This window comes from Hyla sarda, chromosome 1, assembly GCF_029499605.1.
Source record: "Hyla sarda isolate aHylSar1 chromosome 1, aHylSar1.hap1, whole genome shotgun sequence".
Lineage (NCBI taxonomy): Eukaryota > Metazoa > Chordata > Amphibia > Anura > Hylidae > Hyla > Hyla sarda.
The window spans coordinates 301668455-301684774 of NC_079189.1; the positions used below are offsets into that span (position 1 = coordinate 301668455).

Consider the following 16320-nt stretch of genomic DNA (forward strand, 5'->3'; position numbering starts at 1 on the left):
AATTTTTTTTTAATTTTTTTATTTGGTAGTCCCAATTGTTGCAAAATATTAGGAAAAGCCAATATTAAAAACAGCTATAGACTTTTGTTATAAGCCACCAAATTATCAGTTAAAGAGGTTTTCCAGGAAATGTCAATTCCTAGTAGGTGCCCCCCGCATTAAAACAATAAAAGAGTGTATACTTACCTCCCTCACAACCCCAGAGCTGCAGGTGTCAAATCTTCTGGTCTGAGCCCCTATGTTGTTCTTCCACGTTCTGATGAGGTCCTGATCTCTGCTCATCTAATTACAGTGTTGAGCTTGGTAGCGAGACATCACCGTAAGTTGACAGAACAGCGCAGAGCAGGTGTGCGTGTGGAGGGAGGGAGTCGGTCAGCGCTCTTTAATTGTTTTAGTGCAGCAGGAGGAGGCACATTGACATTTCCTGGAAAACACCTTTAATAGAAAGCCTACTAATAATACAAATACAAACCTACTATAAATACAAACAGGAAGATCAGGTTTATCAGTGTCTATTTTTTTTTTATACCAACACCTCCGAAACTACAATTTGAAGCTCACAGCTGATCACTTGATTTTGGCACTATGGGCTTATACTTTAGACAGGTATCACATAGTAATAATATGTTGTATGTAAGGTCTGTGGTAAATATCACATTGTTCTACCAAAAGAAGTAACATTTAGAGAGGGATTTTTATGAACAAACATTTTATTTAGATTGTAAACAGAAAATCTAAAACCATTATGACAAAATGATATACAATTGAGTGTACAGATATTTATTATGAAATGAAGCATTTATTTTGTCCTAGTTGCAGAAAACATGAAATGAACAGCAAAATGAGAACACCGTTACAAGGAATATTGTGTAATAGGGCTATGTCTGATGGTCTGGATAACAGACTGAATAATTTATTAGTATTTTTATGGATGGCTGAAGATTTTCTGCAGTGCCCTTGTAGCCAACAGTATTGCTCCTTGAAGCAGGCATGGCTACTGTCTTTGCCCCTCTTAAAAACAAGCAAACAATTTAGCACACATTATTTTTTTTTTATGTTTGGTTGCATTTTATAGTAGTTACTTTCTATCAGAGTGAGAAATTTAGCCACATAATATATGTTTTGTGTTTTTCTTGTCACATATTGGAGGAGATTTATTAATCAGCCCAAAACCTTAATTGTCAGTTTTTTCCCATAACAACCAATTACAGCTAAGCTTTCATCTATTAACGAACTTTTGTAAAGTAAAAGCTGAGCTGTGATTGGTTGATATTGAAAAAAATAGACAATTAGGGTTTCGGGCTGATTGATAAACATGGGCCATTGTCAGCCTATCTTATTCCTTACTTATCACTGCCCTCCCTAGTGGCCACAGATAGCACATGGCTGCTCCTTTCTGATCACATCCTCCGTGACTGACCTCCTGCCCCAGGGTCATGCGCCCTCAGATGCCCACACCAAAACGCTGGTGAACACACACCATTTAAACTTCAGTCAACTTCATATGATCAAGAGCACTTGCTCCGCCCTCTTATCTAAGTTTTCCGTCCCCACTGACCCTGATTGGTTAGACAGGGCCTGCCTCTCCAGAGCTGCTCTCAAAATACATCTCTCTTATTACTATACTATACTCTTATCAGAACTCTCCCCCCTCCCACCGCTATACTTACCCTCTTCTTAAATAGAGTTACGCTTTACCCTTACAAAGAAAGAGAGAAGTTTCATTCACCCACAATTCTCATGGCTTTTACAGGTGTATCAAAACACAAGAGAGTCATTTCAAACTCCTATCCCGCTGGTATAACACACCTGAGAGACTGTACTATTTTTTTGACTCGAGGCTGTTCTGGCGCTGCCAAGGGGGGCAGGTAATCTGTCACATATATGGTGGGACTAATCCAACCCTTCTGGAGGGAGGTCGAGAAACTGATCAACAAGGTATGCTCCTCTAACATTTCGCTAAATTTGCCTTTAGTAGAGCTGGCGCTCCCCACAGCCCTATTGCGTCCATCTAAACAATCTTTACCCACTCATATGATCACAGCTGCCAAGCTGCTCATTCCTCTCCTGTGGCTCCAGACCACGGCCCCCTCCACCCAACAATAGATAGACAAAATGAATCAGGTTTGTAGGTTAGAGGAGCTTACCTGTTGGGCCAGTGAGACCCGTGACAAGTTTGCTGCCACCTAGAACCAGTGGATTGCTTTTCGGGACTCTCCTATCCATCCTCTTCTCCTAGGGAACAGCAATCAAGCAGCAACCTAGTCAAGTTTCCATCAACATAACAGAAACCATGATTGCTTCCATGTTCTCTATATTATTCTTTGCCCCTTACCTTCCTCTTAAGCCCCCTCACACCTCCCCCTGTTGTTATGACATTTTGCTGTCTTTGCCTATCTGCACAAAGGCCCTTATTACAATATTGTTCTGTTTGTATTTCTGGTGGTTAATAAAAACAGATTTGACAAAAAAAAATATACACTGCATATTTAAAGCTGCAGATTTCAATGTAAACTAAATGACTGAACACCTCTTCAAATCTGCAACATCAAATATGAGCAGGATACTGTACATATGAATAGACCCCCAAGAGCCAAACTTATCTCCTGTGGATAGGAAACACGTTTTTCGGCATGGGACTTCTTCTTTAAAGCAAGTCAACGGAACATGAATGTGCACAATAGTCTAACCATTCCTCAGGAAAGCAAAGCAATGTGTGACACTCATCTTTTAAAATCATTGCTCATCAAAAGCTGCTAGTGACTACTTCCATCTTTCGCTTTTGCCGGTTAGTTTGGATGTACTGTATTAGTCCAATATGCTCTGATATGACATATAACAACGGATTGCCTAAAGGAGACATTACATTTAAAATATCAACATTTCTTGTCACATCTTTTGTTCATTTAGGTCGATGTTTCATGGATTTAAACAAAAAACATGATGTAAATCAACATAAAGTCTGGAGACTGAAACGTCAGTTCATGGACATTTGATGTCATATTGGGTTAGATTGTAAATAGACTGTAGCGTTAGTATCCTCTGAAAATCATAGATAGGACTCTCTGTCAACTTTGTTTGTAGACCGAAAAGTAAAGCAACGGTTTTTGGCAAGATGCTTTGGGTCCTTCTCCTGGGCAGAGGTAAGATCTTCTTTAAAAATGAATTGATTATTTTCAGGATTTGGGAGTTTGGGGTTATTCTGCAAGGTAATGTAGGGGACGTCCATCTTCACATTATCTTGAGTACTCTAGAGTTATAAGATAGCAGTCATTTTCAAACTCAACACATTACAACAGTAAGATACCTTATAGTTATTATAATATATCTTATACTCTATACCTAAGAACTATGTAGGTATCGAACTATTTTGTTTAGGTAGAAGGTTATAAAATTAAGTTACTTATAGTAATCTTCTACCTAAACAAAATCATTTGATACCAACATAGTACTTAGGTATAGAGTATAAGATCAATCCCAAAAGTTTGCTTTAATATATAAAAAATCGTGCTAATATTCACAATGCAAGAGTCCCTAAAGGGGTTGTCTGTTGAAATGTATTATTTTGCTATTTTACCCAGCCTGCCTAATAAAATAAAATGATTAACTCTGCACCCTCCCTTTCTCATAGCCCCTAGTATCAGGCCGCTCTGAGCTTAGCATCTACAGCCGGGGGAACTGACAGTGCAGAGGTGGGTTAGTGATTGGCTGAGTGGCACTATGACAGGATCCAGACTGTAAGTGGAGACCAGCCAGAGGCATCGTGTCCTGATACCAGAGGCTACAAGGAAGGTGAGTTAAAGTTTTTGTCTTTTTCATTTGGCAAGCTGGGGACAATAGTAAAATAAGAAATATCACCAGATAAGTCCTTTAAGTTAGTTTTAAGTAGTATTTGGCTATAGATGTGAAATTCATTACCCAAGAACAAACATGCTCAAATATTTTGTGAAATCTTGCTCTTCCTATGGAGCTATATATCCTTATATTATACAGTGATCCCTCAACTTACAATGGCCTCAACATACAATATTTTCAACATACAATGGTCTATTCTGGACCATTGTAACTTGAAACCAGACTCAACATACAATGCTACAGACAGTCCAGATCGGAGAAACGTGTCAATGGCCGGAAGAACTGACCAATCAGAATGGGCATTTACTGGTAAATCCCCCTGTATTCCTGAAGCGTATGCACTGACTGATGTCTGGTAGCGCCCCCTACAGTACAGAGAGGTATTGCATGTTCTGTACACTTTACCTGTACCAGGGTTAGCTGCTCCTTTGGACACTAGGTGAGGGCGACTCCATGTTACTTTCTTTAGGACACTGTGTGTACTGTACAGGATCCCAAAGAAGATCCTGTCCTCTACATAGACCAGTGTTTCCCAAGCCGGGTGCCCCAGCTGTTGCAAAACTACAACTCCCATCATGACCGGACAGCCTTTGGCTCCCTGCTTGGAGGCTCTCTGGTTGGGAAACACTGACATAGACAGTGATTACAGCTCCCAGCAGATCTTTTTTACTTTTATATATAAGAACTTGCTTTATCTATATTAGTTATCTACTTATTTTTCTTTCATTTTCACTTTTTCCTATTTTTGGATGATATTTTGGTGCCTTTAGAACCAATTACCAGGTTTCCATAGAGTTATGGTCTCAACATACAATGGTTTCAACATACAATGGTTGTCCTGGAACCAATTAATATTGTAACTTGAGGGACCACTGTATGTCATATAACATCTGTTTACAGGTAAACCTTTATGGTACATTTACGAGTACAGGATCTGTTGAATATGTCAATGTAACTAAATAATTGAACATGCTATCAAATCTGCAGCAGATCCTGTACATGTGATTGTACCCCCTAAAATGTTTATGCTGCCCTATCTGAGAGTGTTAGAAGGGTTATCCAGGAATACAAAAACAGAGCTACTTTCTATAAAAAAAAAACGCTCCCCGTTTGTCTCCAAATTGGGTGTGGTTCTGCAGCTCAGTTCCATTGAAGTGAATGGAGCTAAGTTGTAATACCACACCCAACCTGGAGACAGTTGGGAAGCTGTTTTTGAAATAAATTAGCTGTGTTTTTCTATCCCTGGATAACCCCTTTTAACTGTCATGATGATCTTAGCAGTGTGCCTGTTATCTGCGCATACATGTTATTTTGTTTAATAGTTTAATAGTTGCATTGTGCTGCCAGTCCATATTGTGCATATATGCTATATAAGCTGTCTGGCTTGGTGGGGAAGTCTGTCTCATCAATATGTTTATACTCCATTGATTTATCACATTTTCCGTTTGAATTCCCATAAACTTCATTGGAGGTCTGAATAGTATTACAGAAAATTTAAATACCTCTTCTAATTTTGCTGAATGTACACCACAGAAATTTCGCTGTGTGAGTCAGACAATGGAATCCCTATTGAAGATAATGTGCACCAACGTTTGCAGAATTTCTGAGCAAAATATTTCTGCAGAATTCCGCTCAGAAATTCTGCGGTGGGAACGTAGCTGAATAGTAAGATTTTTGGCCAGAGATAGGGAACATTGAGTAAACAATGACAATTTTTCTTTAAAGGGGTTCTCCGGTGCTTACACATCTTTTCCCCTATCCAAAGGATAGGGCATAAGATGCCTGATCGTGGGAGTCCCGCCGCCGGGGACCCCCGGGATCGGATCATGCACGCTGCACCCCGTTTGTAATCAGTCCCCGGAGCGGGTTTGCTCCGGGACTGATTACAGGCGACCACCGGGCCGGCGGCGTGTGACGCCATGCCTCCGCCCCCGTGTGATGTCACGCTCCGCCCCTCAATGCAAGCCTCTGGGAGGGGGCGTGATAGCTGTCATGCCCCCTCCCGTAGGCTTGCATTGAGGGGCGGAGCGTGATGTCACACGGGGGCGGAGGCATGACATCACACGCCGCCAGCCTGGTGGTCGCCTGTAATCAGTCCCGGAGCGAGCACGCTCTGGGGACTGATTACAAAAGGGGTGCCGCGTGCATGATCCCGGGGGTCCCCAGCGGCGGGACTCCCGCGATCAGGCATCTTATCCCCTATCCTTTGGATAGGGGATAAGATGTTTAAGCACCGGAGAACCCCTTTAAAAACCCCATAGTGCCAGGTATGTTTACAAACCTTCTCAGCCTCAGGTGGCATCTCTGTTGTTTTTAAAGTTGTTATTTTTACTAGGTCCCACCAAAGCAAGCCATGAGCGATTGTCTCTCTCTTGGTAGGTCCTAAAATGCATAAAACAAATTATCATTATTGATGTACGAGAAAAGTATACCTGAACATGTCCAAATTATGTGTAATGTTACCTGTTAGGTAGCTGACAAGAACGCCAATTATAACTGTGGTAAAGGTCCCTATGGCGCCATAATACAGATAAGACAAAGAGTAGAATTCATCTGCAATGGTTGTCCTATGCAGAAAAAAAAATTGTCATTGTTATCCATATTTCATTTGTCTTTAAAATGTATTCTTGTGTGAAGTGGGCAAAAACGAAGGGAATTAAAAATGGTTATTATACCAAAATCACATAGCACATTTTGCTATGTCATTTTGGTATAATAATCGTTTTAATTCACTACTTTTGTAAAGTCACGTGATTACCTGTGAACACCTGACTGATGACGCTGTCTTTCCCATGAAGCATAAAATGGAATCAACGTCACCAGCAGGTGTGGTCTGACAAAGCCTGCGCATGCAGGTTAAACAACTGTCACACATATTCTATGGTTAGCAGCGTCCTGCTCTCCCATCCCTGTAATGTGAGCAGCACAAGCATCCTGCACTTTATAAAGAATAAAGGTGAAAGTCTGCACAACTGAAAGACATGGTGAATGCTACCAAGTTTCTTTCACGTAGAGACTATTTTATTTTCAAGTTTTATACACACACACACACACACACACACACACACATATATATATATATATATATATATATATATATACCATAAAATGAAATCTAAATGATCCAAATATGGTATCATTGGAATCGTACTGACTCATAGAATGAAGTTAGCATGTCAGTTTTACCATATTGTGAAATCCTAAAAAATTATTGTCCAACAAAATTGTGCAATGCCATTTTTTACTTTTAGTCTTTTTGTGGCTTTGTAAAAAATGATATGATAAAATAAAGGGCACCAATAAGAAGTACAAGTTGTACCGCAAATAATAAGCCCTAATAAAACTGTCAGGGGAAAAATAAAAACATTATGGGTCTTAGAGCTAAAGAGAAAGAAAACGCAAGCCAGAAATCAAAATTCGAAGGTTTGAAGTGATATTTCAGAAAGTCTCGATCGTAAGGTATCGGTCTTTTTGCTGATGACATAAAAATATGCAACAGGGTTGATGTTCCTGGAGGGGTATGCCAAGTGCAAAAGGATTTAGGAAAACATCGAAAAATGATCAGAACTCTGGATACTGACATTTAATGTGGATAAGTGCAAGATAATGCACCTTGGGCTGAAAAATACAAGGGTAGATTATTGAATATTTGGTACAGTCCTTACCTCAGTATCTGAGAAAAGGGATTTGGGGGTAATCATTTCCCATGACTTAAAGGGGTATTCCAGGATTTTTTTTTTCTTTGACTGTGCCACAGGGGCTGTAAAGTTAGTTTAGTTTGTAATATAGCGTCTGTACCTGTGTGTGAGGGTGTTCTCGCAATCTTTATGTGATTTTTGCCCCAGGGTTATTTTTAACAGCATACAAAATTAGTGTTGTCTCAGGTTTTCCCAGGTTGCAGTGTGGCCCGAGACATTACATCACTAGTCAGAATCCTGCCTGTTTAATGGATGGAGCAACCGCTGGCTGAAGGGGAGATCATTCTCCATAGGGCTGCATGGAATTTTCCCAGGTGTGCTTCAATGGGTGAGGTGGCTGATGTGTGGGAGGGAGAAAAGTGACCTCACATTTACAAACAAGGGATCCTGGGTTTTGTAGTTGGAAAGAGGGAACTCCAAAAGGAAATAGCCATTTCACAAAAAGAAATCAGCAGCACAGTGATGGACCCACAAAACAACCATTTAGCCCCAAAACAAGCACTGATCCTTTCTAAGCATGTTCATTACTGTTTTTAAGGTAAGTACTAAAATCACCTTATGGTGGATAACCCCTTTAAAGTAGACAGACAATAAAATAGAGCCACAGGCAATGCTAACAGAATTCTTGTGTGTATAGAGAGAGGTAAATGTAGCAGAAATAGGGATGTGCTTATGCCTTTGTACAGAGCACTAGACCTCACTTGGAGTATTGTGTGCAGTACTGGAGACCGTCAAAAGGATAAAGATACATTGGAGAGAGTTCAGAGAAGAGCTACTAAACTAGTACATGCATTGCAGAACAAAACTTACAAGGAAAGGTTAAAGGACCTTAACATGTATTGATGGAAAGAAGGAAGAGACAGAGGGGATATGAAAGAAACTTTTTAAATTGTAAAGAGAATCAACACGGTAAAGGAGGAGAGCATATTAAAAGAAGAAAAACTACCACAAAAGGACAATGTTTTAAATTAGAGGGGCCAAAGTTTACAAGTAATATCAGGAATTATTACTTTACTGAGAGAGTAGTGGGTGTAGGGAATAGCCATTCTGCATAAGTGGTCGCTGCAAATACAGTGAAGGAGTTTATGCATACATGGGATAAGCATAAGGCTATCCTTCATATAAGATAGGGATAGGCATAAGGCTATCCTTCATATAAGATAGGGATAGGTATAAGGCTATCCTTCATATAAGATAGAGATAGGTATAAAGCTATCCTTCATATAAGATAAGGATAGGCATAAGGCTATCCTTCATATAAGATAGGGATAAGCATACAGCTATCCTTCATATAAGATAGAGGTAGGAATAAGGCTATCCTTCATATAAGATAGAGATAGGCATAAAGCTATCCTTCATATAAGATAGGGATAGACATAAGGCTATCCTTCATATAAGATAGGGATAAGCATAAGTCTATCCTTCATATAAGATAGAGATAGGCATAAAGCTATCCTTCATATAAGATAGGGATAGGCATAAGGCTATCCTTCATATAAGATAGGGATAAGCATAAGGCTATCCTTCATATAAGATAGGGATAAGCATAAGGCTATCCTTCATATAAGATAGAGATAGGCATACAGCTATCCTTCATATAAGATAGAGATAGGCATAAGGCTATCCTTTATATAAGATAGGGATAAGCATAAGGCTATCCTTCATATAAGATAGAGATAGGCATAAAGCTATCCTTCATATAAGATAGGGATAGGCATAAGGCTATCCTTCATTTAAGATAGGGATAAGCATAAGGCTATCCTTCATATAAGATAGGGATAGACATAAGGCTATCCTTCATATAAGATAGGGATAGGCATAAGGCTATCCTTCATATAAGATAGGGATAGGCATAAGGCTATCCTTCATATAAGATAGGGCCAGGGACTATTCATAGTATTCAGATTATTGGGCAGACTAGATGGGCCAAATGGTTCTTATCTGCCGACACATTGTTTCTCAAAAATAGAGAAACAGAAACATAGCCACACATCTACAAATTGTATTTTGATCTATTTGTTTCTAAGCATAATTTCAAAAATTAACAGGTTGTTAGTATACATTTTGATCAAAAATTACAAGCCTATTCGCCACGTTAAGGCCACCTATTCAGAGTGAGTCCCTAACCTAACACTGGCATAGCGCCGGGTGGCGACCACTGCCTTCGTGACACCAAGCTCATAGGGGGAGTGGCCAGGCAGCCCCACTGCTGCCCGACCAAGCCCCCGGGGCACACCACCCCACAGACAATGCATCACAGTAACAATGGCCGCCACAGAGCACCACACCAGCGTGAACAGCTACTGACTGAGAGCACATGGTAAGTGAGCTTTTACACCTGTTCACACTGGTGCTGCACTGTGCGGCATCCATTGCTGCCGGGGCGCCGTCTCTGTGGGGAGGGGCGGATTGGGGGCTGGTTCGGGCGGCATTGGGGCTGCTCTGCCAGTGAGCACTGGTGTTGCAGCGGTGGTGGTCGCCTCTCAGTGTGGTGCCATTTTATGCTAGGGATGTTAAGGACCCGCTACTTACAGATGGCTGTGATGTGGCTTCATGATCATTAAGTACACTAACGACCTGTTAGTTTAATACATTTTGCTGAGAAGCCTTAGATCAATGTGCATGTTGTGGCTGTTCGACCAGGTCTGTTTTTTTCTTTACTTGAATTCACAGTCTATGTTTCTATATTGTCTTATTGCTCCCTCATAGACTAGCACAAGTGACGGCCTGCCATTGTCTCTGTAGGTGGCGACTGGCGTGTGCCGAGGACAACAGGTAAGTAGCTGGGCCCCATACAGTAGATTGTGCGATCAGACACTTAAGCCCTAACCTGGGGATAGGGAACAATCAAAATGTGTCTTGGTTAATTCTGGGCATTTGTACAGTTTATGGGCATGTGCAGCTATTCAGAAATTTCGGAAGTTATATGATATCATCCAGAAAATAAATTCATATATATAGACTTGATAAAGACTTTAAAGTGGTACTCCGGCACTTAGACATCTTATCCCCTATCCAAAGGATAGGGGATGAGATGCCTGATCACGGGGGTCCCGCCGCTGGGGACCCCCATGATCTTGCACACCGCACCCCGTTAATAATCAGTCCCTGGAGCATGTTCGCTCCGGGTCTGATTACCGGTGACCACAGGGCCGGCGGTGTGTGATGTCACGCCTCCGCCCCCCTGTGGCATCACGCTCCGCCCCTCAATGCAAGCCTATGGGAGGGGGAATGGCAGCTGTCATGCCCCCTCCCATAGGCTTGCATTGAGTGGGCGGAGCGTGACGTCACACGGGGCGGAGGCTTGACGTCACAACGCTCTGGCCCCATGATGGACAGTTATCTGACCCGGATCAAACGCGCTTCGGGGACTGATTATAAACTGGGTGCGGCGTGCAAGATCACGGGGGTCCCCAGCGGCGTCTTTTCCCCTGGATAGGGAATAAGATGTCTAAGCGCCAGAGTACCCCTTTAAGTTTTTCATATAGACAATGGCTTAAATTTATCAATTAGCCTAAAACCAACCATAACAACCAATAGCAGCTCAACTTTCATTTTACCCGAGCTCATCAGGATATGATAACTGACCTGTGATTGATTATTATAGGAAAACAGTTTTGGTTTTAGACATATTGGTAAATCTAGGCCAATGTCTCTCTCACTGCTAAAAAGCCATAAAGAACAGATGGAGACATAATGACCCATATATGCACATTATATAAATGGTATATGGAATAGCTTTACATACATAGAAATAAACAGTATGCCCTAAAAAACTAAATACGGAAAACCTCTGACTTGTCTACTCAGGAGGAACAACATATGTAATTTTATGTATATTGAAACACATGTCTGAGACTGTGTTTTTGGGACTAGTTAACTAAATTAAATAATTTAATAAATTAAATATTGCTACAATATGCCACCATTTTCAGATTCACAAGGGCAAGACAAATGTTATCCCCAACATGTCATCTCATCTTCTATTGGTTCCACTATATTGGCAATCCATGCAGCCATCTGGAAAAAGTATTAACTTTGCAATTATGCTGTTAATATTCCTCACCTTGGTAAAGGAGCTGTAATGTTTCTTGGAGCAGGCGGACCATATATGATACCTTGACTAGAGTTATAGATAGGACATTGTTCTGCATACGTGGGCAGTACTCCCATTATCTCTGGTGTTGGTGGATAAAGAGTACCTCCAACTGCTACCCAGAGGGATAGACAAAAACCCACAAGAAGGCCTGCGAACACACCCTAGACACAGAAAATAAGCATGAACATTAATTAAGAAAAAAATACACACAGTTAATGACATGTTTGCTGATGACACAAAAATTTCTAACAGGGTTGATGTTCCTGGAGGGAAACACAAAATGGAGAAGGATTTGGGTAAACTAGAGGAATGGTCAGGACTCTGCCAACTAAACAAAGATTGTATGGGGAGGGCTCACTTATGCTGTATGAAATTTACCCGAGCAGGCAAAACAAACACCCACACCTAAGGTGAAAAAACTAGCAATTAAAGTGAAAAAAGATCTTTGGCGCTCAGGGGTATATGGATATCGAGGTCAAGTGTACAGATAAATAAATGTGAAAAACACCATACCATTAGGGACTGGATGAATAATAAATAATATTAACAAATAAAATTAGGTAGTGTAATCACAGGGCCCTTGTGACACACCCCTAATAGATAAAACTTGTAAATATAAAAATGGTATACAATAACATATAAAAAAAAGACCTATTAATTGCTGCCTGTAATATTGTTGTTTGTAAAAAAAAAATCTGTAGTCCTCCCATAATGTCTACATAGATACTTTAGAGAGAGTTCAGAGAAGATACTAAACTAGTACATGGATTGCAGGATAAAACTTACCAGGAAAGGTTAAAGGACCTTAACATGTATATCTTGGAAGAAAGAAGAGACAGAGGGGATATGATAGAGACTTTTAAATACATAAAGGGAATCAACACGGTAAAGGAGGAGAGCATATTTAAAAGAAGAAAAACTACCACAAGAGGACATAGTTTTATATTAGAGGGGCAAAAGTTTAAAAGTAATATCAAGCCAGAGCTCTTTGAAAAAGCATACCCGTGTTATGTTTATAGAGAAAATGAAGCCTATAAAGAACAGTGAACACTACCAATAGAGAAACATGGTGGAAGATCCATAATATTATGGGGTTGTTTTGCTGCCTCTAGGACTGGAGGTCTAAAACGTGTTACAGGAACATAGCATCCAAGGATTATCAGAGCATTATGAAGCAAAAGTTGCTTCCAAATGTAAGAATACTAGGTCTGAGTCAAACAAAATGGGTCATACAGTAGTATAATGATCCAAAATACACAAGAATAATTAAAGGGGTACTCCAGGGAAGTATATATTTAAAAAAAAAAAAAAGCTCCACTGCCACCACACTACCTTAATATGTTACCTGTAAACCATCCAGCCTGATATGCATGGCTCCTGTGGCCCTTGTTGTCTTCTCTGGCTGCTTGATATTCTTTGCTATATTTCCCACCCCTTGCCTACATCTCCCAGCAGTGAGAGTTTCAGTGTCTGATTGGCTATTGCTTCACACACCTCCCAGGTCTCAGCACTAAAGAGAGCATGACTTATCAGTGCAGGGCAGAAACCTCATGTTCTGTGTCTCAGAAGAGTGGACAGTTCAATGGAAAGACTTCTCGGGGTAAGGCAGGATTGGATCGGCTCTGACCAGGACAAGTATGAGAGATGAGGTAAGATGGAGAAGGGTTTATATAGGATAAAATACGACGTGTTTCACTGCGCTTGCGCGGTTTTTCCAGGCATCCATTTCATGATGCCTGATGAAACCGTGCAAACGTGGTGAAATGCATCGCATTTTATCCTAAATAAACCGTTCTCCATCTTACCTCATCTCTCATACATGTCCATGTCAGCGCCGATCCAATCTTGCCTTACCACAAGAAGTCTTTCCATTGAAGTGTTCACCCTGTCACGGAGGCTGCAGACTGGACCTCTCTATCTCATCCACGCATACCATTGTTGTGTGTGAGCTCACACAACCACCTGTGGTAAGGGCCCACATCATCTATTGTGTGGATTATTTGTTGGCGGTATCACGCTATGGAACACTCTTCCATTCTCTTTTTGATATCAGGAGGGTGGAGCTGCTTTCAGAGAAGGATTTGGACAGAGAAAGATTGGATGGCTGGATGATATCATTCCCTCACTTCATGCATGTAAGTGACAACCAAAGATGGGAAACTGCTCTGTATAACTAATAAATCATATTTAGACAATTAAATAGGTTGATGAGAAGAAAAGGATGGGCTATGGGTTCCCTGGAGTACAACTTTAAGGAGGAAAAAAATTGACTGTTTTAAACTGGCAAGCAAATCTTTGGGGAGAGCTTGAAATTAGAAAACAAGAGCTTGATAGTATTGCAGTGAAAGGAACTACCAGCAGACCACAGATGGCTACAAGAAACATTTGGAGGCATACATTGTTGCCAAAGGCTGTAAAATCCAGCATAAGGGTGGGTTCACACCACGTTTTGATGTTACGTTCACCGGATCTGGCTGGGAGGAGTGAAAACCGTGCGCTCCCGTATCCCAGCGGACCTGGCCCATATCTCATTCTTTTGAATGAGCCGACCGGTGTCAGATAGTGATTCTGGTCGGCTAATTTTTGCCCTGTATCCGGTTTTGTGACTGGATACCACGGTTTTAAGTCTGGTTAGAAAAACGGATACGGGGCAAAAATGAGCCGGCCTGATTCACTATCTGACTCCAGTCAGCTCATTCAAATCCCGTGCTGGGATACGGGAGCGCCCTGTTTTCACTCCCCCCAGCTGGATCTGATGACGGTATCGTCAAAACATAGTGTGAACCCACCCTTAGGGAAGGGTGCCTTTAATCCTTTTCATGTCATATAGCATGTTGACCAACAGGTCAACTTTTTTGTTGAATGTATTTGATTTGGGCATGCTATTAAAATATTCTAAAAATAAAAATTTGCTATGTATCTTTATTTCTGACAAGGCTTTTGTACACTAAACAATTAAGGGGGACAATAATGTTGGCCACAGTTTTATGAAGTTATACATCATATTAAGCAGTGCCTGTCTCTCGTATCACAAGGGATACATGTGTTCTCTAGTGGAAGAAAAAGAAATCTCTGCATTTTACGACAAGCCTTTTCAACTAATGATAGTCTAGTGATTCTCACTGAGAAATGTAAGTACTTGTTTTATGAGATATTATTAAGCAAGGTACAGTAATACATTAAACAAAGAGGAAGCAACACACCTGCTCTGGCATGTCAACATTTCTAGCAATAGTTATCGTTTAATAGTCCATTTCTTTTAATTACTACCTATATGTAAATATGTCATAGCCATGTGTAAAGGTTTAGTTTAGAGCTTTTCTAGAACTTTTCTAATTAGGGATGAGTATAAGGATAATAGGGAAGATTTATCAAAACCTGTGCGGAGGAAAAGTTGACCAGTTGCCCATAGCAACCAATCAGATCATTTCATTTATATTTAAGAGGCTTATTTAAAAATAAAATAAGCGATCTGATTGGTTGTTATCAGCAACTGATTAACTTTTCCTCTGCACAGGTTTTGATGAATCTCCATCAATGTATTGCTACAGTAAATATTCCATTTCAATAAGGATCTTAAATGAACACATTACATTTTTTACCTTCTCAGCCTGTATCTAAACATATGTAAATGAGTTGTCTGAAAAAAAAAATTCTAATACCTTGTGAAAATGAATAAAGGGCGGTTCCTTGTTCAGAGAGGTTAAATGAGCATTTCTGGCTCTGGAGGACCAAGTACAACCTTGTGTCACAAGGACAGCTTGTTGATTTCAGTGTATATATTGTAGCACCTCATTTGTCCTTTAAGTGGTGCTGCAGCAAAATTCTTGTGAAAATTCTTTGTGGGTAGACCACTTTTCTGAGTTCCACACAAAGGGTGAATATGTGCGAAAAATGGACCAAATTGATTCCTCTGAGTCTATTAACATCAATGGGCATTTTAGGCTCTATGGCAGCTTCCTGTTTTGACAGCTTGCCACGTAGAGTGCGATGAAATAACTAAAACAGTGTGTAAAAGTAGCCTAACCGAAATGTTATTTGTTCACCTGCTCTCTGGTGGCTCTGTTTCGGTAGGTGCAGACACAACCCAATGCTTTCTCCCCTCTTTCAGTAGGTGGGCTGTGTTGCTAGGACTATATTTCAATTGCGGCATACAGGCGAAACGTGCATGTATACCAATGGCATGTCTACTATAATAATATATATATGAATTTGTATACTATAACACTTGAAATACAATATAATTTTTACATACAGGTGTGTTGCCTGAAGTTGTAAACATTCCCAGTATAAAAGCCCCAAGCAATGGACCACTGATCACTCCCATCACTGTAAAAGAGCCCTGTTTAAGAAAGAAAAAATAATTAAGTCAGGATTATGAAATTAATAATGAGAGTTGTATTATCCAATACCCCAAGTTTACTATACTGATACCTGTAGAACTCCTCCTCCAAGCAATGATGATAAAGCAGCTAATATAATACATGAACATCCATAGAACAGGGCTAACAAAGAAAAGACAGGATACGTCACTTTATGTTCCCCTGCAGTGTAAGCTTGTCAGAATTTGCACTATGAAGACCATGTAATCACAAAGATACTTAAACTTTTCAAAGATGCCAATTGTTTGCTCCCCCCCGTGAGATTACCCTTTTTTTTGTTATCTAC

At 40.4% G+C, this 16320-nt stretch overlaps 1 protein-coding gene across 1 annotated transcript in view; it reads right to left on the reverse strand.

Annotated features, from left to right (window-relative positions):
- Positions 1-749: 749 nt before the first annotated feature.
- The window catches only part of SLC5A5 (solute carrier family 5 member 5), a 69292-nt gene continuing 53721 nt past the window's right edge, over positions 750-16320 (reverse strand). Inside the window, exons 11-16 of the mRNA XM_056518125.1 lie at positions 16087-16157; positions 15908-15994; positions 11620-11813; positions 6319-6422; positions 6137-6237; positions 750-3250 (exon numbers count right to left, since the gene is read on the reverse strand). Coding sequence (XP_056374100.1) covers positions 3050-3250; positions 6137-6237; positions 6319-6422; positions 11620-11813; positions 15908-15994; positions 16087-16157 — 758 coding nt within the window. The 3' untranslated portion in view covers positions 750-3049. The remainder of the gene's footprint in view (positions 3251-6136; positions 6238-6318; positions 6423-11619; positions 11814-15907; positions 15995-16086; positions 16158-16320) is intronic.